This window comes from Chaetura pelagica, unplaced genomic scaffold, assembly GCF_000747805.2.
Source record: "Chaetura pelagica isolate M959 unplaced genomic scaffold, ChaPel_1.0 scaffold84, whole genome shotgun sequence".
Lineage (NCBI taxonomy): Eukaryota > Metazoa > Chordata > Aves > Apodiformes > Apodidae > Chaetura > Chaetura pelagica.
Window position 1 is genome coordinate 105,040 of NW_009953224.1, and position 27,866 is coordinate 132,905.

The 27,866-nt window shown below is 38.5% G+C and overlaps 1 protein-coding gene across 1 annotated transcript in view; it reads right to left on the reverse strand.

Annotated features, from left to right (window-relative positions):
- Positions 1-27,866, reverse strand: part of GPR98 (G protein-coupled receptor 98) — a 272,920-nt gene that overhangs the window by 22,732 nt on the left and 222,322 nt on the right. Inside the window, 1 exon segment of the mRNA XM_009997834.1 lies at positions 17,204-17,325. Coding sequence (XP_009996136.1) covers positions 17,204-17,325 — 122 coding nt within the window.

A 27,866-nucleotide genomic window follows, 5' to 3' on the forward strand; every position in this document is an offset into this window, starting at 1 on the left:
TATCTGTGGAGCAATTCTTCAGAGGAAAAAAATGACAGGAGCTGTTGAAGGATGGACTTTCAAAGCAATATGCTTCTCAGCTGTTGGTTTGGGCTTTATTTTAGCTTAGCTTTTCCTATATATTCCTATATGCAATGTATGTTCTTTTGAGATATCCCTCATTGTGTGAGGGCTACAGATGTCTGTCAATGCTTTTACAGCCACCCTTGTATGGCAATAACTGCTGGCTCTGCAGTATCATGTTTTCTCATTGCAAAACCACCCGAAGTGTTTGACAGCTGTCTTGGCTGCACGGCGAAGTCCAATGCAAAGCAAACACTGGCAGCTGCCAGCGCCGGAGCTGCACGGTGTGCCAAGAAGAGAGTACACAGGATCACACAACCACAGAACTGTTCTGGTTGGAAAAGACCTTCAAGGTCATTGAATCCACCCATTAACCAAACTCTACCAAGTCCAGTGCTAAACTGTGTCCCTCAGCACCACATCTACACGGCTTTTACACACCTCCAAGGATGGCAATTCCACCACCTCCCTGGGCAGCCTGTTCCAGTGTTTAATTACCCTTTCAGTGAAGAAGTTTCTTCTAATATCCAATCTAAGGCAAGAATGGATGACTGGAATAAGCCTTTCACTACTTTTTCAACTCCAGTGCTTGTTGTCTTTTTCTCCTTCGCACCTTCCCTTCCCCAGCTGCAGCAGAGCAGCCACCAGTTCTGCCATCACCCTTCCTGGAGGAAGTGCTGGCAGAAGGACTTCCATCCTGTTTCTTCCACGCCTGCACAACCACCGGCAACACCAGCTCTGCCTGCAGAGCAGGATGAGCATGTGGAAGTGAGCTCCACCAGCCTGGAGGTACTTATGGATCAGACTTGATTAGGAACCCTGACCTAATTAGGCTTCCATCTCCAGATCATGCACGTTCAGGTGCTTGTAGTAACATTTTGGCTCCTTGCAGAAGTTAGCAGAAGAGATAGGATGATAAAGCAAGTAATGAAAAACCTGATGTGAAGTAAAAGCAATCTCCTGAGAGAACTGGAAAGAAATTCTGAAGCGAGATGGGGAAACTTCACCTAGCAGGTGGATTCTATTATTTTGAAGCAATATTATGCTAAACAGCTCAAACATAAAGACTGTAAGTATTGGAGGTCTCGCTGCCTGCTCTGGCAGTATTTCTTCACATCATTAATATTTATAATGTTTCATATAATTCAATGAATGTAGAAGTCCATAGGGTGGGACCTCACCTAGAACACTGTGTCCAACTCTGGTGCCCCCAGCACAAGAAAGATATGGACTTGTTGGAACATGTCCAGAGAAGGGCCATGAAAATGACCTGAGGGCTGGAGCAGCTCTGATGAGGACAGGCTGAGGGAGTTGGGGTTGTTCAGTCTGAAGAAGAGAAGGCTGCAGAGGGACCTCGTAGTGGCCTTTCAGTATCTGAAGGGGCTACAGGAAAGCTGGGGAGGGGATTTCTACAGGGACCTGCAGTGAGAGAATGAGGGGTTATGGTTTTAAATTGAAAGAAGGAAGATTTAGGTTAGAGATCAGGTGTAAATTCTTCAGTGTGAGGGTGGTGAGACCCTGGCCCAGGTTGCCCAGAGAAGCTGTGGCTGCCCCATCCCTGGGGGTGTTGAAGGGCAGGTTGGATGGGGCTTGGAGCAGCCTGGGCTGGTGGGAGGTGTCCCTGCCCATGCAGGGGGGTTGGAACTATCATGTCCCTTCCAACTCTAACCATTCTATAATTCTATGTTCACCACCCCATTCCAGCCAGGACAGGGGAACTGGTTACAACCTGAATGTGCTTCTGCTTTCTCTGCTCCTTCATTAGGCACAGTGTCTCCACCACCACCACCACCAGGATGATGGTTCTTGCCACAGGCTCACTCAGAAAACTTGAGTTCAGTGTAATATAATGTATGACACTCCTAAAACTGGCCAAGCCTGTTTGAGTCCTCTCAGTGGAAACCCATAGCCTCTTGTCTCCACACACTCTTCTGCCTCACTGTCTCTCCATGCTTTTCCTTAGGAGTCTTTCAAAGCTATGAACTGTATGTGAGGGTTTTGTTAAGGAGGTTTCTGTGCTAAGAGATAATATATGTATTTTCTAAGTAATAATAAAAAAAATCTATGTTTGCCCATAACTATCTATAACCATATAAACATCTATTTACAAAGATATTTATATATGTTATTTAATATGATAAATAAGGCACAGGCACAACATTTCCTATCAGCCCATCTGTTCTTTGAACATAGCCAGTGAATAAGGCAAGCTTTAAGATACAGATGAGCTTCCATGTTAGCTTTTAGTGAACTCTGCTCTACAGGGGCCTGCCTCTAAATTCAGTTATAGAACCACTCTAAGTACATACATCCAGTTACTTGTAACTGCACTGACAGCCTTATGTTAAACTTCCTATGTAATGAAATACTAGACGTAAGATTAGAGCTAAAATTACATTACTAGATGTAAAATTTGTGGCAAAGATGGTAAGATTTACAAGTATATACTTCATTTTTATATATATATACATACTTAATTTAGATATGTATAGTTTATACTTAATTTAGAAGTATAAACATACAGTGAAGATCATAGTTATGAATACAATATGAATTAAAGCAAAACAATGCATTTACTTTGTGTCATACTTCAGTGACATGTTGCCTTTGCTGCAGAAATGGAATGGAAGCTGGATTTCTTGATTTGAAAGGAACTGAGCAGGAAAATGAGAAAGAGTACATGCTGAAAGGAACAGACAAGGAATTAGAGATTGTGATTTCGTCTCACATATGAGTACCACATATACAGCACTTCAATTCTGGTATGAAAAGAAAATGCTAAAATAAAATTCAATATAAGAACAAAAAGAAGACAAATTGCTAGTCAAAAAGCCATAAAATGGTCAGTAATATGTTGGCCTATACAAGAATGTCACCCATGTAAGGCACTTTTATGCTTGGTAAAAGGACTTCTAGCAGGTGTAATAATTAATTGCTATTAATTCGGAGATAATTGGAAGAATCTGTCCAATATTCTATTTATGCATAGTTCATAAAGGGTCAAAAAATCATTAATATATGGCATAGACATGACTATAATGTTTTGTAGATATTAGGAAGTGCAGTATTTGTGTCATGGCTGTTGTGACTACTATACTCCAACCTGTTGAACATTAACTGATATTGTCTTAATCACACATATGAAAGTGAAGTTTTAATTTAAAAAAAATAATAATAAATTAAACTAAACAAAACATGATTCAACCAGATGACCAATCCAAAGACTGCTAAGAAAGAGGGTACCTGGAGTCATCCTCTGAGCAGAGATATCCTCAAATAATAGAATTACAGAACGGTTTGGGTTGGAAGGGACCTGAAAGATCATCTAGTTATAACCCCCCTGCAATGGCAGGAAAACTTCCCACTGGATCATGTTTCTGAGGGACCCATCCAACTTGGCCTTGAATACTGCCAGGGATGGGGCAGCCACTACTCTGGGCAACCTGGGTCAGGGTCTCACAGGAAAGAATTTCCTCCTAATGTCTAACCTGAATGTCCCCTCTTCCAGTTTTGATCCATTCCCCCTTGTCCTCTCAATCCCTGTCCTTGTCAAAAGCCCCTCCCCAGCTTTCCTGGAGCCCCTTCAGGCACTGGAAGGTGCTCTCAGGTCTCCCTGGAGCCTCCTCTTCTCTAGGCTGAATACCCCAACTCTCTCAGCCTGTCTACACCAGAGAGGTGTTCTGAGCCTTGGATCATCCTTTTATGATAGGAGGCAGGTCAAAAGCAGTGTGGCAGAGTAACCAGCACCGAGCCCAAGCTTGGGAGATTTTCCTCCCCTATCACTCCACCCCCTGGCTCTGTATCTCTGCTGACAGTTACATTACCCTTGGCTCCAAAGCAGACAGGCTTTATGTCCGTTTAGGATTAACTGTGTCATATCACATAGCAAATTCATTTCAAGTAGCAGCACAAAATTCCAGTCCTCATGCCTTAAGGATGCACTGACTTGTTGGGGTTTTTTAAATTTATTTAAAGAAACTGAGCAAATATCCTCACACCTTTTTTAGTATTTGTGGAATGTGATAAAAGGAAGGTTCCACTGTCAATGAAAAGACTGCTTTTCTATGAACTTGCTAGGTCACTGAAGTTGAGGTTTTATCGAGTTGGCTAATTAAAGCAACCCAAATGACATGATACAAGTTTAATTTCACAGTTTAGGAGGAGAGGATACAGTAACCTTAGACACTGATTTTTTTCCTGGGATTATTTTTACCCAGTTACCTTCCTGGGGTCAGCAGGGGATAGCAATGAAGACAGCAGTAAAGTCATAGGCCTATGAAATTAACTTCTGATCCTCTGGCTTAGCAGTGCTGGCCATGAGATAGCTCAGGGGGATAGGATGAAGTATCCTACAAAACACATCTCAACCACAAACTGCAAGACTGTTCCATCCTCCTCACAAAGCCTTTGAGGATTGACATGATGAATAATTCTTCTTTTTTATTTAAAAAAAAGGCCATACTATTTAACTCCTACTCAAATTTTTGTTAAGATGCAGTACACATTACAACTTAGGTTTGTAGGTGAAAAAAGCTAAATATATATATAAAATATATATATATAAATGCACTAGATGGCTCAGTCTATACAAGTCCCACACAGAAATCACATCCTTGGCAGAAAGCTATAACTAGGATCCTGGTGTTTATTTATTTTTGCATTGTTTGTACTGGTACTGTACAAGGAGAAATTTCCAGGCAAGTAAATTAAGACATCACTTAGTGTTAAGTACTAAATTATTTTCTTTCAGTCAATGCTTGGCACTTTAGCTGTGACAAATAATTTTTACAAACTAAGCCAGGCCATGTTAGCAAAATGACTAAACAGTTTCTGCTAATGGTTTTTGCCAATGGAAAGTAGGGTGGCAATCTGAAGCAATCCAAAAAGAAAAGTTTCTAGGAAGAGGAGGGTCTTTATTTAGGTTATGCTGAAAATCATGCATCCCACAGCTCCTTCTACTCTCTACTGTTACTGGGATTTAATGAAATACTAGAACTAAATTTGGCTTTCATTTAGAAAATACAATGCTTTTGAAAAATAAAGCACTTGAGGCAACACAGGATAAGAGACTGGTTAATTTATTCTCAGTTTTTCATATACTATATCACTGTATTCTATTGTGATAATTTTCTCAAGCAGAATATGACTACTTGTGAGAGCTTTGAAATTTCTCTACAATACATAAACTAAAATTTATATTAATGAAATTCCTGTATTTCTCAAGTTAGGTATTTTCTATATTTTCAAATTTCTTCAAATTCAAATACACCAGATGAGATCTGTATTTTTCTATAAATAAATCTGCTGAGAGGCAAAAATATAAAATTTTCTTATTTAAATTTCTAGAATTTTGTGAACACTACCCTAAAGATACTTTCTCAGTTGGTTGTCATGGGTCCTAGAGGACAGTTACATTATTTTTCAAGAGACTGGGATAATAATTTACGTTAAAAAATTACCACACATGGCTCGATCTTGGATAAATTACTTTTTAGACTATTTCTATACTGATTCTTGAGAAAAACTTCAACTGGTCCAAGAATCTCTTAATGACTCCATGGCCTCACTACATCCTACACTACTGTTGCCTACATGAAGGGCATCAACACTGTACTTATGTGCAAAGTGAAGCCCCTGCAGAAATGTGGGTACAAATGATTTGTTTCTCCTTCTGAGTTTACCTATTTCTGAACAAAAAATGAAAAAAAAAGAATCTGAGATAGGCAAAGAAATATTCGAATGAGTGCTAGCACAGGTCATCTTAATGCTCTCTGCTTGTACAGCATTCAGCACAATGGAAGTGTGGCCCACTCACGAATATCAGAGCACCAGAATTAATAGGTAAACATATTTTTTTCAGTCTAAATAATTGCTGGCCCAATAGCATTTACTGGCAGACAAGTATATAGGTACCCAGCTGAAGCAGATGGTCCTAAACTAAGCTTATTTCTCAAGATGTTAATCAGCAAAAATAAAATACAAGCCATTCTTTATCACTAAAAAACAACTTTAAAGTAATCAGCTTCTAAGATAACTATAAATTATGTTCACTTTTTTTTCTTTTAACACAACAACATTTCTATTTAATAAAGCTTTACACTATAAATAGCATAAAAACTGAAATTTTATACTATCTGAAAGCACTGAGAAAGCAGGAACCTCACACCTGTCTGGTGAAGCATCCTGTGGAATCACATTTCTTTACTGACTGCATAAAAAGCCTTTGGAAACCAGTGCACTAGTTTAGTTGCTTAGAGATGGGGAGTGTAACTAACACTTTTTTGTTCACTGATGAAAATTAAATCAAAGAATTGGAAATAGACCTATAAGAGCATACTCTTCTTAGGAAGTAAAAATTTCTGTTGCATAGGTTGGCCTATTTGGCTAATAATAGGAGGTCACTCAGAAGCTCCTGTGAAAATAACAAGGCTTTACAGCAAAGCAGGAGTCTTCATAGTGAGAATCATTGTTTTCCTGACACCTTTAAGAAGTCAGGAATAAGAAAACGGTCCTGCAAGAGCTGCTGGCTCCCCTTCACTCAGAAATTAATCACTTGGCCTATTAAAATGCCAATATTCTCTTTTCTGAAACTCAAAATATTAATTCTGGAGGGTCCTGGGGCATAAAAAATACTAAACTTTCAACATCCTCTACTGGGTATGGAACGTATGTGAGCATAATTTAGGATTAAGTTTTACAATTTTCAGCCTGCTTCCCTGCTGCACATTTTTTAAGCACTATGACATCAAGAAGTCTGCAGTACACCATGTATTTTATTTACTTACATTCACACACACACAGAGAAAAGAAGATGATACCCCTTCAAAACTAAATCTTCTGCTTGCTCTGCTTTAAGAAGACATACAAAGAACATAGAAAAAAAAAACAACAGTGTGGTTCTCAGTTTTGCAACTGAGAATCTAACATATCTTTGTCACTAAAACTTTCCATGACCCTGTTGTAGCAGCAAAACAAGAGATCTGAAGATTTAAACAAATAATCAGCTGACAGTACAAGTTGATTTGGTGCTTTTTTTAATCCAATTGATCTTTGTCAAGGCAAAGGCAAAAGAGCAACACTTGACATTTTGCTCAAAATATAGCAAACATAATTTAGCAATTTTCATCCAACTGTGGTTAGCTCCAGTTTCACAGTTGCTCAACTCTTTCCAGACATAAATGATTTGCAGTCCTCACATGCATTGGAAAGCTTCCTGAGAGAGTTGCTACTAAGTGGTTGTATTCAGATCTCACATTTAACTGTTGACATGTTCCCCTTTGGAGAAAAAAATCCATCACAAAAATTCAGCATGGAAAGAAAACATTGGCAACATTACACTTAAAAACTTTCAAACAAATTGACCTTGGAATGAATGTCTGGCAGTACAGTTAACATGTTCCTTAAATTCATGGTCCTTTTGTTAATTGAAGGAAATACTGAAAAATCTCAAAGAACTTAGTGGTATGAGATCACAGCCACACTCAGTGTTTCTGAGCAGGTTTCTGAGATGTTTAACTCTTTGCCCACACAAGTGGCAGCTGGCAGAGCCCTGTGCTAGCAGATGCAGTTAAAGGGAATTTAACTTTGAACATGATGCTCAATGCCTTCTTTATGCTCGGACACCACCTTGCCTCCTGAGCAGGGCCAAGATGTTGGAACTCAAACAGTTGTTCTGAGTTAGGGCCAACTATGAAAAAGGACTGAAGTCTCTAAAAAATGCCTGAGGAGAGACAGGATAAATTTCTTTGTGTGTAGCACAGCACTGGTGTGATTATACAGCTGCTGGATCAAGGCCAGTACACACACAGACAACAAACGATTGCTGACATGAGAAATACTCTCAGGCTTCTGAAATAAGATTTGCAAATCCCTGATCACCAGGAATACTTGTTTTCCACTCGTACCATATACAGTATCCATCTCTTGGACCAATGGCTGCAGAAATATCCACAGGGCCCCAAATAATGCAACACCAATACCTTTTACTATGGCAATCCTATTGCTGTTGAGCACAAAATTAGCATCACATTTGCCTTTCTCAAACTTGTGATTAGCATTTGTTCTGAGATAAAGCAATACATCCATCTCTGTTTGTACTTATCAACGTACAGCAGAAATTCTTTCAGTGTTAGTACCTTGGTTCACAACCAATCCATTTTATTTTGTGTATATATACACTGTGTGTGTATATATACATATATATATAGATACATTGATATGTTTATATGAATATACAGTCATTGTTTCCAAAAGTAATTGTTTCTTTTCGTAAACTACCTCCCTTTTAGTCCTAATACCTGTTAAGGCTCACAAGAACACTTCTTTAGAAGAAGGACTTCTAAAAAGATTCCATTAAACATTTTATTTTAGGCTAACTCTGTCCTAGCTTGGGATAATTTCTAATTAAAAATTCCCTGGGCTGGCAAAACCATTATCAATTGCACTTGGGGAACTGCTCTGTACTCACTGGAAAATAAGCATTTGCAGTTTCTCTGCATGTAGATTAATGTAAGGGGTTGTTTGTTTGTTTTTTTAAAGTCCTGTAAGAAACAGCTGTGAAGAATGGGTCTCACTAATGTCTTCAAGGTTATTTTAACTCTATCACACACACAATCCAGGAGAATTTTACCAGATGATAAACTTTACTAAGTGGTTTAATTTTTTAAAAGTTTAGAACTCCTACTTAACTGACACTAGTTGTATGTAATAACAGTTTTACTCACACGACAGAAGTTCCTTCATGCATTATTCTATAAGAATCATATGCTTAAATTACTGGATTTTATTTTTCCCAGTCTTGTATACATTTTTAGTAGCCTCTTCTGTTTTGTTCTGTTGCTAATTCAACAAGTCATTCTATAAATCAAGGCTGGATGGTGGTCCTTCAACTCATATTTCTTTAACACTCATCAGCTAGGATGACATTCCAAAACTCTAAATGATTTGCTACAGTGTTATCTGTTTAAAATGTATTATATTTTAAGGATAAAATAAAATACAAAGAGGGGCTGTATGTTGCCTACAGTACTTCACAAAAAATGGTAATGAAGTGAGTCTTTAATGAATTCCTTTTATTTTAGTGTTATTTCAGAAAGAAATTTTAGTTTATCATGGTCTCTGCTAGAATTTCCTATCACGGATATGCTGAGTAATAATGAAACTATGAGAGATAAAAACAGTAATGTAATTTACACTTTCTACAGTAGTTGCTTGGAAGCCACTGAAGTTGTATACAAAATAAGATTTTTATTTTTTATTTTTTTTCAACATGAGTTTTACAAGCTCCCAAAGAAGATCACATCTGTATTTATTATGAAGAAAAGAAGAAAATAATCTTCTCATACTGGTGAAATATCAGGCTTGTACAATATAGAGGGAAATGTGTGGGTGGAGGAAAAGTTCTTTTCCTACAAGCTATTAAAACTTTACATGCATTTATTTCACAGAAACATTCAGATCAGCCTTCATACTGTAATGATGTTCAGCATGAAGATACGTGTGCACAGAGTACACTCTGCAGTGCTGAAACATGAGAATTTTAATCCACTGCTCCAAAGTCAGTCCTAAAGATGGATAATGTTTTACTTAAACTTTCCTGTTTATATAATTTCCAGGCCTTTCAGTTTTATCATTAGTTCTGTGATATTTGGTGATTTTCTAAAAACTCATGACCTCAGGGCCTTGTGGTTGCTGCTGTTATCTACCACATTGGAGAGTGTATCTATGCATTGAGAACAGAGCTTCCCATAACTCAGTTGATAGTCACAGGAAACCTGGCTGGATGGGACCTCTGGAGGTCATTTACTCCACTCAGAGGGTCAGTGCACTGATGAGTACAGGATGGTTATGTCTAGCTGAGCCTTAAAACCATACAGCAATGTAGATCATAAACCTCTCTGTTACAGTTACTCTATTTCCTACTAGTGATTTTTTTTTCCTTATTTTCCATTTGAAAACCTGCCATACCACAGGTTTGTGTCCACGTGCCCTTGTTATCACATTGCACTATCAAGAGAGTAGAGGGGAGGAGTGTGGCATCATCATCTTTCTACCTACTTCCAAATACTTGCATTCTGCTATTACGTTTTCCATTGTTGTCCTCCTCACCTGACTAAATAAGCCCAGCTTATTTACCCACTCTTAGCCACTCTTCACAGGACATGTGCTTCAGGCCTCTGACCACCATGGTAGCCCTCCCTTGGACCTTCATCAGTGTGTCCCCACACTTTGTAACTGGCGGCCCCAAAGTATTCCAAGTGTGGCTTCACTAGCCCTGACTAGACAAGCATGATAACTCAGTCTGTTGGCCAGATTCCTTCTGGTGTTTTGCCTAATTTCCAACAGGAATTCCACTTCAAGTTAATGTAAACCACAAGTCTCCTGAGGTTATACTCTGCCTTCCTAAATTTAAGAATAATATTATATTTTCCCTTTCCTTCGCAATTACCCTCAGTTGCCATAATTTTTCAAAAGCAGGCTCACAACAGCAACACCAGCTCTTTGAGCACTTTTGGATTAAACCCTTTCAGCCACATGGATCTGAGTATTACACCTCCCCTAAGTAGTCCTCATGTTGTTTTTCCCCTGCCGTGTGCCTCCCTCCTTCTCAAATGTTTCCAGTGAAGGCAGCAGGCTTTGCTGGTTAAGAACAGTGAGGAATAAAAAACATAAAAGTGATATTTTTTAAAAGGCATTAAGTACTTCAGCCAATTATAAAGAAACTTGTTATTTTCAAGACTTAAAAGCCATACTCTCTACTTCTGAATCCTATGTCCATCACTTAATGGTCTTAAAATAACTGTACAGAGTTTAGCAGTCTGCATTTAAGAGCAAAAGAAAGATTTACTCCACATTGTGATTATACTGAGATACGTATATTTTTGTTGAGTTATTGAAAACATTTTACTTACAGTGACACAAAGAGACTGACAGCAATGTAAAAGAAAAAGGCAGGTGATTTGTTACAGATACCAAACAAAAATGGTTACAGTATGGACTGTACTATTTCTTCCTTGAACAGGCTTATGCGCTTTTCTTGATATTTTGTTTGTATTTTGCCTTATCCTGGCAATACTATGATGACTTCATTCCCTTTTGCTAGGCTTATTTGCAGTGAAGAATCACTGGTTTTTGCCTTTTTTGCAGAATCCTTCAGCAGCCTTTGGCATCTCACTAGGTTTAATTACATGTCATGTTTGTCTAGTCCTTGATTCTGTTTGTTTTTGTGTGGCTTTGATCATCAGAACTGCTGTACGGGATCATCTAGTCCAACTCTGACTCATCAGGGGACACGCTTTGGAAGATGCCATAAGAAACAGGAAGTGAACTTTATTTATAGCCCTGGCCTTCTCAGTGTCCCCTGACTCTGTCCAGAGTTAAACAGTATGTTCTAGGATAAAAACCTATCTTTCATTTGCAACTGGTGCTGGCATGAGCTTTATAAACCATATGCTTTTATTTATTTTCTTTGCTGCATAAATATAACACATGTACAAAACTAACTGTATCTCTTTGTTCTTGCTTTCTCAATATGCTGTATTCTTTAACATTATTTTTTTTTTCTTCTAAAATTGTAGTATATTGCTTTCTCCTGCTACACTTGTTTCCTTATATCCCCTAACTCTTTTTTTGTTTTGTTTTGTTTTTGTTTTTGTTTTATTTTGTTTAGTTTAGTTTTGGTTTGGTTTGTGGGTTTTTTTTGCCACCCTACCTACTAGTTTTCTTTGGTATTTCATCTCCTTTGCTACTTGACCTAGCCATGTTTCCTGTTCTGGTCTGCCTCTGTTATTTTAGTTAATGAAGTTTGGTGAATCATGCGTACTCCAGCCAAAGCCAGGTTTGGGTGTGCATCTGTTCACTCGTTTTCTGTACATCTATATTCCTTGTTAAAGGTACTGTGGGCTTTTCAAGTATTTGTACTTAAACTTCTGAATTTTCTCTTACTGTAAATCACCATGAATAAGTTGACTTTAAAAATTGGTATACTGGGCAAGTCACACATTTTGCATGATTTGCAAAAGCACCAGTTAACTCCTACTTCCAGATTTTTTTTCTGTGTTTTACATGTAACACTGCTGGTCATTACGTGGGGCGTGTGTCATCCTGGTGTGCTCATACAGAACAGGAAAAGATTTTACCCTTACCTTCAAGAGCCAAAATGAGATCCTTTTGAATGCTGTGCTTAATAACAGGATACCTGCCAATTTTGATTGCTTCTTGCCTGATAAAAAATTGCTGAAAAATGAAGTTTTTACACTGTCGATGGGTAACATTTCAGTATTTCGTAAGAGCAACGTTTTGATTTAAAATGGCTTATTAAGAAAGTTAATTAATTATTGCTGGGGCTAGGGCTTGGTGGGGCTTAGCACAAGGTACAGGAAACCATGGCAGGGGTAGCTAAAGATTATCTAATATAGTTTGCAGTGTAGATACCACCTACATTTCAAAATGGAGGGTTGGGGTGTACAGCACAGTTTGGTGGAATTATAGAAAAAAATATTCGAGATTGCAGTTGACAAAGTACAAGAAGAGCCTGAGACCAGACTGAAGACTCAACCCAACCCCTCTGCAAATAGTGGGAAGAGATCCACCTGCTGCCCTGAACTTTGGATCCATCGAATGGCAAATACACCTCTGGTGTTGTAAGAGATACAAACCAGAAACGCCCCCGATCGCACAAAAAACACGGCAGCTGTTTATACCAGAACAGTGCATGCAAAACAGCTTGTGAAATCCTGACCTTTAGAGAGAAGCACATAAAACAGCAGCTTATTCTTTCACTCCTGATGGCAACCAATATCTTGTTAACAAATCCACGAAGGCAACTGTGTGTAAACAAAAGAGCTAAATATTCCTCTCGGTTTTGCAAGTGAAAATATGAGGAGCAAAGGTGTTCCACGTAAGAGCATGGGGTATGTTTCTGCAACACAGATGCTGCCTAGGTAGGATAATCAGGAGGAACTCAGGAACTCAAAACATCAGATAAGCTGAAAATGTTTCTTAGCCTTTTCCTTTGATACTTTCCCAAAATTATTTTTTATTTCAGCTATAATCAGCTATTGTTCTCCCCCCCACATCCTCTCCCAGAGCATTTTGCATGTTTATTTGTGAAGTTACAGCAAAAAGGACTAGCTTTCCCCTCCATGTCCTGCAATGGCTCCTACTATATGCTTGTTTTGCCAAGGAAGTGCTGAGAAGTAATTTGTCCTTAGTAGATAATTTTTTCTACCAAGTGCATTTCCAAGGAAATGTGTGTCATAAGGTTCAGCCACTAAACTGGGTAACATGCAGTGCCCTTCCAGTCTCCTGAGTTGAATCCATTTGTATATCCAACACATTTTAATGGGCCATGCTCTGCTTTGTTACACAGTCTGTGGCTCCTGAGCAGCAGGGAAGCAGGTCTCTGTTTCTCATAAACTACAGCACGTTCTTGTGTCTGTTGGGACAGAGCTCTTAATGAGCACTGAATTGCTTTCCAACTGCAGCAGGGCACGTTGTGTAACAGAAATGCCCACCAATAAATGGTAAAACAACCTACTGTTGCAGAAAAATGGCCTCATTTTAACAATCATTATCAATTCTTAGAGCTGATAAAGACATAATATGCGTGAATGGGATGCCAACAGCATGCAATAAATGACAGCTAGTTCCTCTCAAAATCATTATTCAAATGTCTTATCCACTATTAAGTCCCATTTTCCTTTCACATACCCAAATAGTCAGGCTGAGATTAAAGTTTCAAAGGATGCTTCATGTTTATCCATGCCTTGGATGAACCTTGTCCTCCAGAGCCTCTTGAGACCAGCCCCTCTCTGGAGGTAGTGTGGTCTGCAAAAGCTTTAGAAAGCTATACCTGCTTACAGCAAAACCTTCGTTTATTCAGTATTTGTAATATATAATTTCCTTCTACACAAACAGTTTGCATACTGACATTTTCTAGAAGTTTTACGGGAAGTTGGCCTATCTGGTTATTTCATGAGAAGCATAGATCAAGGAAATATTCTGACTCTTCACCTTGTTCCTTCCCTTCTTTTCATTTCGTGATGCATGTCTGGTCACCTGCATCACAAGTCAGTGATTCTGTTTCCTTATTAGATAAATGGTAACTTCAAAACAGGAGAACAATGTATGTGGGGCAGTTATTTAAAATGTGGGGGTGTTCCAGGAAATGTTGAACTATTTTTATTGTAGAAGTTTACAAAACACTGGAGACAATCACCTATTAAAACAAACAAAGAAACAAACATAAAACCTGGAATACTGTGAAAGAGCGACTCAGGTTTTTTTGCTGTTCTCAGGGTACCAAGCACTGGAAAGGTTTCTTTTCCTTTTAAATTGTAATTTTAGCTTTTAAAAAGTAGTTTCTAACCTCTATTAATAAAAGGTAGTGGATATTGCCATTTCACATAATTTTATATCTGAATATGACAGCAAAGGATAAAAAATGCTTTTAAAATGTGAAGTGTGAAGTTCTTGAGCTCTTCATAGGTGGAAGGAAAAGTTTTTATTTACCCTTGTTTGAGTTGGAGCTCCAGACCTGCACGTTTTAATTCAGAATATCAACCAGGAAGAGATCAGACATCTGAAATTTTTACATCTTCTGTCAATAAAAGAATCAGTTTTAGATTTGAAGTTTTATGAATTCTCTAGAGCTAGGAATACAAAAACTAATTGATTTCTCCTTTTGATGTGGAAGATCAGTTTCTGAATATCTATTTCCCAGCTGTCTAATGGAGGGTGGAGGTGAAACTAGGGACATGCTTCTGAAAGATGAGAAATGCAGCTGCCAACAGAGGTTATTTGAGCTTTGTGATTGATCCCACGCTGCTGCTGGGTACAGATGAGCATAGTAAAACTAGGAGTTATTTATGTCAGGTCCTTGAGTATCAGGGCAATATATACAGAACTATGTGTTCCTTCAGTTGCATGAAGTTAGGAAAGCCATAGAAACATTTCTGACATTGTAATACCCACAAAAACATTCCAGCAGAAGCACACAAGAATCATGTACTACCCATACATGTCTTACTGTATATACCTTTTGTATGGACAAGCAATGCTGACAAAAGATGACCCAACAATCAAAAAATAGCCAATAAATCAATCAATAAATAAAACACACTTCCTAAAGTGTAAAGGTTTTAGAGTGCATGAATGGAAACAAAGCTACATAAAAAGCATTAAATTTAACCAACTGAAAACTTCATCTAGGTTGTGAAAAGATAGTATTTCTGGTATCATCTCACTTCTAGCTGGACTTAAACACCATCCTAACACTGGAATCATGCAGTGGTGCATCTCTAATAGCAGTCATGACTTAAACTTTATGCTAGGCATGCTTTTATATCTGTGTTTTCTGCATAACCTGCTATCATACTGGATCACTAGTGCTGTAAATCCCACACAGACCTTGTGGGCCCTGAGTTTTACTTAACTGGTGTTCAACATCCTGTTTGACTTCTTGATCTTACTGCACCAATTGGTGTCTTGAACCTGGCGACACTTATTCAAATAACAATAATTCTGGCTTTGAACTTCACTTGAATAAAAGGAAATTTTGAGTGATGCAAAGCAGACTAAGAAAATTACACAGAAGGATCAACATTTTGGCCAAGAATGACAAATTTCACAGAGTATTAATATCTCTCCTCTCTAAATATCCACTGGCAATAACATGGCTTTATTTTAAAGCAAATATTGATGCATATTATAGTTCTCTGGCACTGTTTCACCTCTTCCATAAAATCTCAATTATAATGAACTACCCTTTCAAAAAAATTGTATCTGAGATAGATCTATGTAACACAAACCCAGACTGGTTCCTAGTAATAATTCTTCATAGAAAGACTGTAAGGCAGGATATATAAAAATATATATGTACATTTGTTGTGATTTTCAGTCCTGCAGGGCTGTTGCAGTTTCAGTGCAGAAGAGCAACTTTATGTTTATTCCACAGACAATTATTAGAGCAAATCTATTCACAGGAAAACAAAACCAAACCAAACCCTAAAATGTCAAAACTCCAAACCTAATCTAAGCCAATATATGCTCAGATATATGACATAGTTACATGACAACATATACTGACTAATCAAATGTATTTTAAGGAGAATAAACTAATTTTTTCCTCAATTAAAAAATATAATAAATATGTCTGTGATGTACATTTTGAAAATGTTTACACTGCTACTTAAGGAACCTCCCACCTTTTGAATTAAAATATAAACTAAATCTGTTTTGTGAAAATGCACCTTATAAATGAATTTTTGTTTGATGGGTTAATTAACATTATTAGAAAATAATTCATGGTGTCACAGATACTTCTGTTAAAAAATGGCAGAAGAATTTGCACGATATATTTTCATATAAATATTTATTTTAATTCCCAATAATTCTGATGTTTTCAGACATCAGAGGCATTTTTCCATTCATAATACACTGCCCCTTATTCAGTAAAAAAGACTTCCAGGATGAGCCTTATTGCATTGAATTGAGTGTGATGCAGTAATAAGTGTTGTGGAAGCATCTACATGTGTAAAATTTTGCAAAGGGGTATTTGCATTTCTTAGGACTAATAATGAACAGCTAGTGTCCATTTGTTTTTTTGTTTTTTGTGGGGTTTTCTTTGTGAAAAAGATCTTTGTATGCAGTATGTACACTGTATGAGAAAAGCTAAGCCTCAAGGCTCATCTCATAACGGGAAAAAAAATAAATTTTATGGTTATATACTTTTAAAACTTTGTGGCTTTGCTTTGGTTTAGTTTTTTTCTTGGTTTGTTGTTTTGTGGTTTTTTTTTATTAGAGTCAACAGATACAGAAAATTGAAATAGTGGTTTTGCAAAAGCTGCAAATATTTCAGTTTTACTGGTACAATTATATCAGTAAGATATTGCATAGAGAAGCAAGCAATTTTTGCTCCCAGCATATTAGCTATCAAATTAATTCAAAGCAATGCATCCCTTGCTTTAATACACATTCTATATGTTAATTTCAGAAATAAACAGAATAATTAACCAGCCTCCCCACCCATCATGTCGCAGTGTTCCTGGATGCTTTTGAGCCAGTGAGGCTGACATGCCAAGCAGCGGAGATGATCCCCAGTGCTGTGAGAGGACAGGAGGAAAAAGGCACCAGCTCTTACCTGCAGGCTGTTGAAGATGATGAAAAAGACTAACATCCAGAGGTGCCGGTAAGCCATGTGCAGTCCTCCCCACAGCCAGGTGACAGAAATCAGGGCAAAGAGGTACAAGACCAAGGGGATCTCTGAAAACCACAAACACAGCATTTCAGCCAGCGTGCTCCGGGGAAAACACTTTTTAAAGCATTATTGATGCAGGACCCAGGCTCACCATCTGTGGCCAACCTTGAAGTTCACCTGCCACATCCAGGCAGGAGTTTCAGGGCTTTTGGGACACCCCTGGGATCAGCAGACCCAATGATGGGCATGGCCAGCTGTGGGGCTGAGGGATGGAAGGGCTGGAGGGGGGACACAGCCAAGCTCAGCAAACCAGGTGTGGGTGCTTTGCAGGTGGGAAGAGCACAGAAAGCACCAGAAAACATGCTGACCTAGGGGGAAGCATGGAAGAGCTGTTGGCAAGCCCTGAAAAATTTGGGAGGAGATGGATTTTCAATACTTGAGGGGAAAGGGAAGACAATAAAAGCATTATCAGCACAAAAAACTACTGTGCCTCTGACAGTGTCTAGACTTACATAGAAATTGTATAAATAGCTTATTCTCTGGTTTCTTGTCACCTTCACTGCAAGCTGGACATGAGGAGGCTTCTCATCCTACAAGCTTGAAGTGAGAACTTCCCTCAGTCGAGGAGCCCCCCAATGACACATTCTGCAGCAGTGAACTTCATTCACCTTCAAACATAGGTGCAGAATATGTCCTTAAGCAGGTACATAGAGCTGCACTTTATATTCCCAGCAGTATTTACAGCATAAAAGATTTAAGGAATATTGGCTGGTAGATGTCTGCGTGGAGAAAGTTTATGAAAAAGAAAGCAGGAGCAGGCTTCACCCCACCCCACCCCTGCTACCATACACCAACCTGGCCCCCCATGTTGACCATGCTCCTGGCACGATTCAAAGTCCATGTTTGCCCAGGTCTACAGAGGGCAGAGGGAGAGGTGCTTGGCCAGGCATTGCACCTCTCCACATCAGTCATGCTGCGTCAGCAAAGAGCAGTGACCGGCTTTTGACAGGCATAGTTCTAGAAAGAGCAATTTGGAAGCATTTCAGGCATTTTGTTAATACTATACAAATAGTAAGTGCCTTCTGAACGCAGGCAATGGCCAAAGTCAAGGCCACCTCCCAGCAAGGCAGGCAGAAGTTGCTTCAGGTTTGTAACTATTGCTTTGGCAGAAATGTGTGTGTGTATTTTTATAAACAGGTAAATTACATGAAGCAAACAGGTATTGTATTCCTCAGGTTTCCCTTACCAAAGCCTAATTGTGTTCGGTAAAACCCAGGATGTAAACTTCAGCCTGGGCTGTTCTGCAGCTGCTGTTTGGCAGCGTGACATTACATTCAACAAAGATGTCTATTTTCTTAGTGAATTGCAATGAGATACTGTGTAATATGTAAAAACGGGAATTACAGCACTAGGAAAATTCAGATTCCCTAGGCAAAGGTGTTTGAAAGCTCAGCTCTAATCATCATTAAATTAGTCCCGTTCTGCCACTTATGTCTAAGGACATGCCATAAATCCTCTCCAGTTTAGCCCCTTGTAAATAGTGCTGTTTCTCTGCACAGCAGCTCTCAGTGGATGGGAGCATGCTGTGAGTCCTAGGCAGCTAGGGACCTCAAGCAGGACTTGAGGAAGCATCTTGTCTGGGTACTGGTGCCTTAGAATGGTGTTAGATTAATGCATTTAATGTCACAGGAGATCTAAAAGATCTGTCTATGATCAGTACATATAATGTAGGACCTGGGGAATACCCATTCCTTACAAAAAGAAAGCTGGAGGCCAGATTTTATAACCCTGGTTGTCTCAAATGACAACTAATGCCCGTAAAGTTCACCTGAATCACTTGTCCCATGGTGAAATGAGGTCTGTTCAAAATTTATTTAAAGATCTGAGAGTTCCGAACATAACACTAATAACACATGGGTATTTTTCAGAGCAGCATCAGGGAAAGATGATTAAAGGTATGTGCCCCTGTTATTTGTCTGGGAGGAACTCGATTCAGTCAAAGGAAAATAATGGAAATGCAAAGTATTTCTCACTTGGCACTCTTCAGGCCCTAGTATCTCTTGCACACAAAGGACCTATCTCAAAGCCCCTTGAGCAAAATGGAAAACTTGTGCCCTTGACAGATACTGAAGCAAACTTTTCTATAACAGCTACTTATATACATGGCCAACCTCACAATGCTTTTACAGTAATTAAAAATGCAAAGCCCTCCAAAGCACTAGGTATTATAGTAAGAAGTAAGGCATTAAGTATTTATCTTTATTCTGTGTTGTATACACTAATGAATCCAAACACTTATTAGATGTGTACTTAACAATGATCACAAAAAAACCCCAAACAAACAAAAAACAAACAAACAAAAAACACAGCAAAGAACTGGCAACCTCAAAGTTTTTGAGCTTATAATAATAAAATTTACCAAAATAATAATAAAAAAAAATTAAAAAAAATATATACAAAATGTTGCTTTTTGTAAAGGTATTTCTAAAGGTAAATTCCCTAATTATCTGCAGAGAAAGCAATTATATTTTTGTGCACAGATACTAATGGAATGGTTATCATCTTTCTGTTTAAATCTCAAATTCAACTGATAAAATGGGCTAGCAACTAATGACCACTAATGCATACAGTTCTAAATGCTGCAGATAGACCAAAGTGAATAATGAAGAGAATTATCTCAGGAAGCTGAATAATTACTTGGCTTTCATATTACTTTGCAATATAGTTCAATGCAGGTGGGGGCCACAGCAGAGAAGAAAGTAAATTGTGGACACACAGACTACTGGCAGTAAACATGCCCAAAATTCACACCATGTTTTCTCTTTTTGTGTATAAACATCACCTAAGGAAAAAAATAACCAAAATATTAATCATAACTGAGCACCTCTAGATTGTTGAAACCATAGATCACTGAAACAGCTGTGTCCATAAAGCTGAAGGAAATGGTGCAGTATGATAACCAGATCATATATTTTTAATGTACAGTGATCTGACTTAATTATCTTCAAGTGTGTGTGAGGGAAAATTTGATAAATTCAGTGCCATTTCACCAGAAAAAAATCACCACAGGTAAAACTAGAATCAGGCTCACTGAAGCTAACAAGATTTCTATGGAGTGTACATTGAGTAACATTTTTATAAGAGTTTATGTAATAAATGCTACTCAGTACAAACATCAATTTACATACACATTATAACAATAAAGACAGTCTGAAGACACCTACTTCTTTAGGAGATGCTGAATATTTGTACAGTTTACAGTTCTGCTTTTATCTTTGTCAGTAACAATTGCTTCATTACCAGTATTGTAAAGGGTTAGTACATGGTAAACTTTGGCAGCATTTAGTTTCAGCTGTTTGAATTCTCTCCACTCATTTTGATGAGGCAATTTGCTGTATTTAATCAAACAAAATCTGAATTACTAGATCAAGCATATCAGAAAATCAGCAATGATGTCTTTTATGTTTGTAAAAGCATCCCTGCATAAAGGAAAAGGATGCCAATAAATAGGCTTGAAATGAACCAAAACCAGACAGTCTCATTATCTATAATTTCCTTCAGATGGAAAGAAAACCAATAGCCCTCTCCCAAACAAACTCAAAGGTTATTTGTGGGTTGGTGAACCTTCACTGACAAGGATTTTACTCTAAATCCAAGTGCAAGTATTTGCCTTTAGACTACCTAAGAAAATCTCAGTGGATAAAAGACAGCTGTGGAGCAGCCCACTGCCAGGCACGTCTGTTGGGCATTGTATACTAGAACCAGATTGGTTCACCTTTTTTTACACCATTATCACAGCCTTTTTTTTTTATTGCTTGGAACAGTCAGTCCACCCAATGCTTAGGTATATATATGCGTATATATATAAAAACATATACACACATATGTATATATGTACCTATGCATATATCACCATCCTGCCAGTTCATGCCTTTAATTGAAATATCCCCCCTTATCCCTGAACTACAAGCTTAAGAAATACTGGCATAGTTGGTGACTCGACACAGATAAATGCAGTTTATGCAGCTCCAGCTGCAGTTTTTTAGAGGCTAAAAACTTGCCAGAGTCCAGCTTGGTGCCTGTTTTTTCTCACTTCTTCACCATTGCTGAGAAAAGGGTTTTTTTTCTGCAATGCCCACTGCTCTGAGAGTTGCAGTACATGGTAATCTGTTTTTATGGGTTTTTACTAAAACTGTATTTTTCCTACAGTCTTCAATGTAAACAGAAAATTTTGTCCAGTGATTTATATAAAAATAATGCTGGTAAGAATTCAAAAGACAGGCCACCATATTTTCATGACAGGTCTGGATTGGATTACGTAATTCATGAACCAGTCAAAGTACTGAAGTGCTGGAAAAATGGACTTAACTCAGTGGGAACCTAAAAGGAGCTGTACTGGGTATGAACAAAAGTTTATCTGGCCTTGTCTCCAACAAAGGCCCAAAATGCTGTTCCAGATGTGATACTCCTACCAGCAATTCTGGTATTACAACTCAGGAGCTTACTGAACTAGACAGTTTCCTTTTACTTAGTCATCTTCAGAGGACTTTTCTTTCACAAACTCATCCTGAACGAATTATGGTGAACTTTGATAGTCCAGAATATACAGTGGCAAGGAAATCCACAGGAATATAATAAGATGCAGGTTAAAAAAGGCCAAATTGCATGACTGAAACACCTGTGAAACTTGCATTTGTAATCTGGTTTCCTTATAGCAGAAGCAAGAACAAGAAATAGAAGGAAAAAAAAAAACCCAGATCATTTCCAAACAGCTATGCTTTCACCTGCAGTGATTTTAAACCTGTAATAAAACAAACGCACACAAGGGACTGTCCATTAGGAGACAATCCTGATGGGTAAAGAAGCCCAGGAAGGCTGGATGTTCTCCAAGAAGCAAGTGTTAGAGGTACAGGGGCAGGCTGTCCCCATGAGTTGTGAAATGAGCAGCTGGGGAAGACAACTGGCCTGGCTGAACAGGGAGCTCTTGCAGGGGCTCAGGAACAAAAGGAGAGCCTTTGCAGAAAGGGGCAGGCAACTCAGGAAGAGTAGAGGGATCTAGCTGGGTCATACAGAGAGAACATCAGAAAGGCAAACACAACTAGAACTCAACCTGGTCACTGCTGTGAGGAGTAACAAAAAAGCTTTTTACAAATACATGAACAGCAAAAAGAGCCAAGGAGAATGTCCACCCTCTGCTGGATGCTGTCAAGGATGAGGGAAAGGCTGAGGTCCTGAATGGCTTCTTTGCCTCAGACTGCAATAGTCAGACCCATCATCCTTGGGATAGTCAACCTCCTGATAGGGATGGAGAGCAACAACAACTGCTCATCATCCAGGAGGAAGCAGTTAATGACCTGTTATGCCACCTGGACACTCACAAGTCTCTGGGGCTGGATGGGATTCACCTGAGAGTGCAGAGGGAGCTGGCAGAGGAGCTTGCCAAGACGCTCTCCATCACCTACCAGCACTCCTGGTTAAGAGAGGAAGTGCCAGATGATTGGAGGCTTGACAACGTGACACCCATCTACAAAAAGGGCCAAAAGGAGGATCCAGGGAGCTGCAGGCCTGACCTCAGTACTGGGGAAGATGATGGAGCGGCTCATCTTGGGTGTGCTCACATGGGAAGTGCAGGATCATGGTGAGATCTGGCCCCTCCAGCACGGATTCATGAAAGGCAGGTCCTGCTTGACCAACTTGGTCTCCTTCTATGCCCAGGTGACCCACCTACTGGATGAGGGGAAGGCTGTGGACGGTGTCTACCTGGACTTCAGTTAGGCCTTTGACAGTAGGAAAAGCAAAGAGATCTATACAGGTTAGACCTTTGGGCTGAGGTCAAGGGGATGAGGTTCAACAAGACCAGGTGCTGGGTCCTGCACTTTGGTCACAACAACCCCAAGCAAAGCTCCAGGCTTGGGGAAGAGTGGCTGGAAAGCAGCCCCGTGGAAAAGGATCTGGGAGAACCGGTGGGTGGGCAGCTGAACATGAGCCAGCAGGGTGCCTGGCTGGCAAAGGAGGCCAAGTGCATCCTGCCCTGCATCAGGAATAGTGTGACCAGCAGGAGCAGGGAAGTGATCGTGGCCCTGGTGAAGCCACAGCTCGAGTTCTGGGTTCAGTTCTGGGCGCCACAGCACTAGAAAACACTGAAGAAGCATTTAGATGTAGCATTTCAGGATATAACTTAGTGGTCATAGTAGTTGGATTATGGTTGGACTCAATGATCTTAAAGGCCTTTTGCAACCTTAGTGATTCTATGAATCCTATGATTCAATTTTATATTTCTGAAAAAAAACACCTCACAAAGACTAGGGCGATATTTTAAAGTTCATCTTCTGCTATTAGACATCTGTACTTCCCTACACAGATAACTAATCTTATGATGAGGCTCATGTGTCTATACCTACACCTAGTGCAACCTAAGCAGCTTGCAGCACCTTCAGTCCACAGAGAAGTTTATGACCATGGCAGTCTCTGCATGGCTTCTCCAGAAATGGGAACTGCAATGCTTGTCACAACTCTGTGTCTCAAAGGACTGAAAAAAACCTTTACACTATAGGATGGAACTGCCTAAAATGTATTCATAGCTGGTTACTGGGATAGATTCTGCCAGTTGAGTAGTGCTGGTTTGGACACTGTATAGAGAGAAAGAGTAAGGGAGAAATAACTTTCCAGTGCAACTCCCTTCATACAGGTAAATAGGGTACACCTATCTTGGAAAGCATGAGGAGAAGACATTTGCCAACCTCTTCCTCTGCATCTCACAGCCAGGCTGCAAGGATAAGGAGGAATGAAGAAGAAAGAGTTGGAAGCAGCTGCAAGAAGAGGAGCAAGAAGATGAATAAGAGCCTGGCAGTGCTCCCCATTTCAACACACTGCCATACCTTTGATGGTTCACATAATGGCAAGTTGAAGACTGAGGTGGATTCACATGTTATTGTAATTTCACCTGTCACAGTTTGCATGGCTAACCTCTCTTCTCCCCATTTAGTTCCTGTTGATGATGAAAGAATAATTGGTTGGTGTCTGCCACAACCGATTTTTCCAGGGAGGGAAGCAGCAATGGAAATCCTCCACAGTCAAGAACTGCCCACAGTGCATAGGAAGAGGTTCTTAAAAAATGTCTTCTTGCTATATATTTTACACATCATAGTTGGGAGAAACCATTGATGAGCACTTGGGCACAGAAAAAACCTACTCCGTGAATGAACCAACGACACACTTGAACAAAGTCATCAAAGCAGAAGGAAGTAATAAGCTATATGAAAAAATGATCAGATCATTGCTCTGGACAGAATCTCTAGCATTACCAACAAAAGTAGCTGAAATGAACAAGAAAAACAACAAAGAGCTTTCATGGATTTCCAGCACTGGAACTCTCTTCCTGACACCAGCATTAGTCCCTTCAGAATACCCCATTCAGTCAAGCAGGGGGGTTTTGATCATTATTTTGGAATTGGTACCTGGAAAAAAACCTAACTTTCCATTTTTATTTAGATTGTATATTTCAGAAGATAATATGTTCTACCTAGTAAAAATAAATGTCACATTCTGAACATGCCAATTTTATGTTTGTTCTGTCTGTAGAGTTAGAACTACTCCTTAACTTTATGTTTTCATCCAGCTTCATTGCAAAATTGTCAGGTAGGCTACCTGAAGGTTTTCCTCATTCCTTCCATACCTGATATGACAGATACAATTCTCCAGGACAAAGAGTCTGAGCAGTGAAAAACTGTTAAATCAAACAGAAATGCGTAAAACTGAAAATTATTAAGTAATACTAAAACTCTGAAGGTTGAGAAGGTCTTTACAGCAAACATTTAGATGATTTAATGATGGAAAATAAAGAACACACTATGCTTTTGTAAGGTATCCAAATGTTTGTATTCTCACCACTGTGCTGGCCCATATTATGTCTTCTTCTGTTGCCTGAAGTGTTTAACTGTTTTCTAAAAATAGGAAAGCCAATAAAAGAAGCAATTAAATAATACAGCTCTAATGATCTTCTGAATTTACCTGTAAATATTTACTATGTGTCTTCCCTTAGGTTGTTAAACTGATAATACAACTTTAATTGCTTTTAATTGTTCTTGGCTAGACATGAAGACCTACTGCTAAACCTGAATAATCTTTACAAACATTTTTTCCCAGATGATTAGGGAGAACACATTGCTTCATAGAATGTCACTGAGTTGTAAGAGACCCAAACTAGTAAAACATATACAGATTATTGCTTAAGAAGTCATGGGTTAAACTTAGCAACAGAACTATGAAAAGGAAAATAATAATTAAAAAAAAGATACATTTTTTAAAATAAGCTTGAATAACAATGTTCCAAATCCTGCTGGCTCCGTTTTCAATTGCTTTTGATAACTGCTGTAGGGGAGAAGTTTGGAGCAGGATTTTGTGGCCAAAATAAAGAAGCTAACAGATTTCTTCCTAACAGTTCAAAGGAGAAAATGCCACCACTATGCAATCAGTGACTCATGCCAAAACCTCAGATTCCAGATTGGGAATGTTAAAGATGTGCAGAATTTAACAGCAGCTGATACTGAAGAATCGAAAGCTGGTAGGTATGTGTCCATGAAATCCAATTGGGCAAAACTGTTCCTCAACAGTTGCGAAAACAGGAAGGAGCAAATTTGTTTAAAATATTAATTTTTATTTATTTATATTTTTAAATCTGCTTTCTTGTGGCAATGAAGAGTGTGAAATTACAGAATATCTCCTAAAGGAGAAGCACGCCTCTCATTAAGCAAAAAAACCTACACCACTACTGCAAAATCATAGATGATTTGCTCTCTAACCTTCCTGCTAAATTTATTTTTCAGCAAACCTCATACATCCTGAAGACAGTTCATTGTATAATCAAATGAAAGACAAAGAATCTTATTATAGCTTATGCTATTACTGTTGTGCAGGGAACATGGCAAATCCCAGAACAACAGCAAATCAAAAAAGAAGGAAAAATTTGAATCTACCTATCTCCATATAATACAATTTTTTAGAATTATTATTGAAAATATTTAATGAGTGCTAAATTCACAACTGCACAGGCATAAGTCATGCAAATTAACTTGCTTCTGCAGTTTTCTTTAAAGAAAGAAAGCTATTTTGGGCATGTGAAGCACAGTGCAAACAATACAGGTGATGCACATAAGTTTTTACCTTATTCAGATTTTAGTTCTTTATTTCAGCTTATAGTTATACTTGTGTATTTTGTCTTAACTGTATTTGTAAAAATCTTGGAGATTAAGATTTGTTTTTCTCCTAATTACAAAAAAAGTCCTTGGAGCACTAAGAAGACTAAAATCATATATCCAACATGTGACTGTGATGAACACTGTGAATGTACATAATAACTCTTAGTTCAGAGGTAGCCAACATCTAGCCCTTGATTTCTAGATGCATATTGCAATCTCAAGATGAAAGCACTCCTGCAATTACTGTTACTTCAGTTCTCTTTGGTACATGATATGTATCTTATAACTCAAGATAAAGATTTTGGAATATAGCTCCCAGGATAAGGAAGACATGTAACTACAGGTTTAGATACACATTCTCACTTAGAATCAAAAACCGTGTCCTCAGCACAGAAGCATGGTTGGAATGTCCTGCACTTGCATTTTTGTTTGGCTTATTTGTTTACTGAGAAGATCAGATGGTAGGACCATCCAACATGTTCTGCCATGATCAGAAACTTCTATGAAGGAACATGCAAGAAGGCAGTTAAATTTTACAGCTAAATATCTGAGACATTCTTCATGAAGTTGTATTTTGGCAACATACAGTTTTAATCTTTAAATTAATTCTGGCACATACACAGTGATGATATCTGAATCAGGTATGTTCCACTGCATATTTATATGTAGGGCATGAAAATTATGCCATTGCATGTTGTTCAATAAATGGAGGTCACAAAGGTAATATCATTAAAAAAAACACAGGTGATTTTTCCATTACATTTTCTTCTGTTATATTTTAATATTATTTCTGTGGAATTATGAAAGGCTAGAAAATAGCTGGAAAATAAAATTACATGCATTGAATTGCTGTCTTATTCATCCCAAATTTCTGTATTTGCATATTAGGACTGTCCCAGCAAAACAATCATGTCTTATATATGCCTACTTCAACCTCCTGTTATTTCAGCCAAGCACAACCATCCTGCTTTATACTAGCTGATTTCCTTCAAAAGCAGTCCTTCTTATTGCAAACTTAAATACTAGTTCACCCAGAGGCTGTTTATCCAATGCACACTTCTGACTTAGCTCCCATCAAGGCTAACTTTTGAGAAGTTGGTTTCTATATACAGCAGAATCACCAGTAAAAATAATGTTTGCTGAACAGCTGGCAAACTGGACCAGTTCAGACTGGAGTCTCCTTTCTAGCAAACTCAGTACACATTTTTGACAGAGTTTTCCAGAAGTAGAGTTGACATTCTTTGTAAATGAGCTCTCACACTATTTTTGCACACTCACTTCTGAGGACGAATAGCTGCCTGCTCTAGGAGAAAAATAATTCTTGGAAATCACATTGCCCTTTCTTCTAGTTTTCTACTGTTGAGCAAAATCCACTTACTTCAGCCATATATATCAATCACCATGTAAAA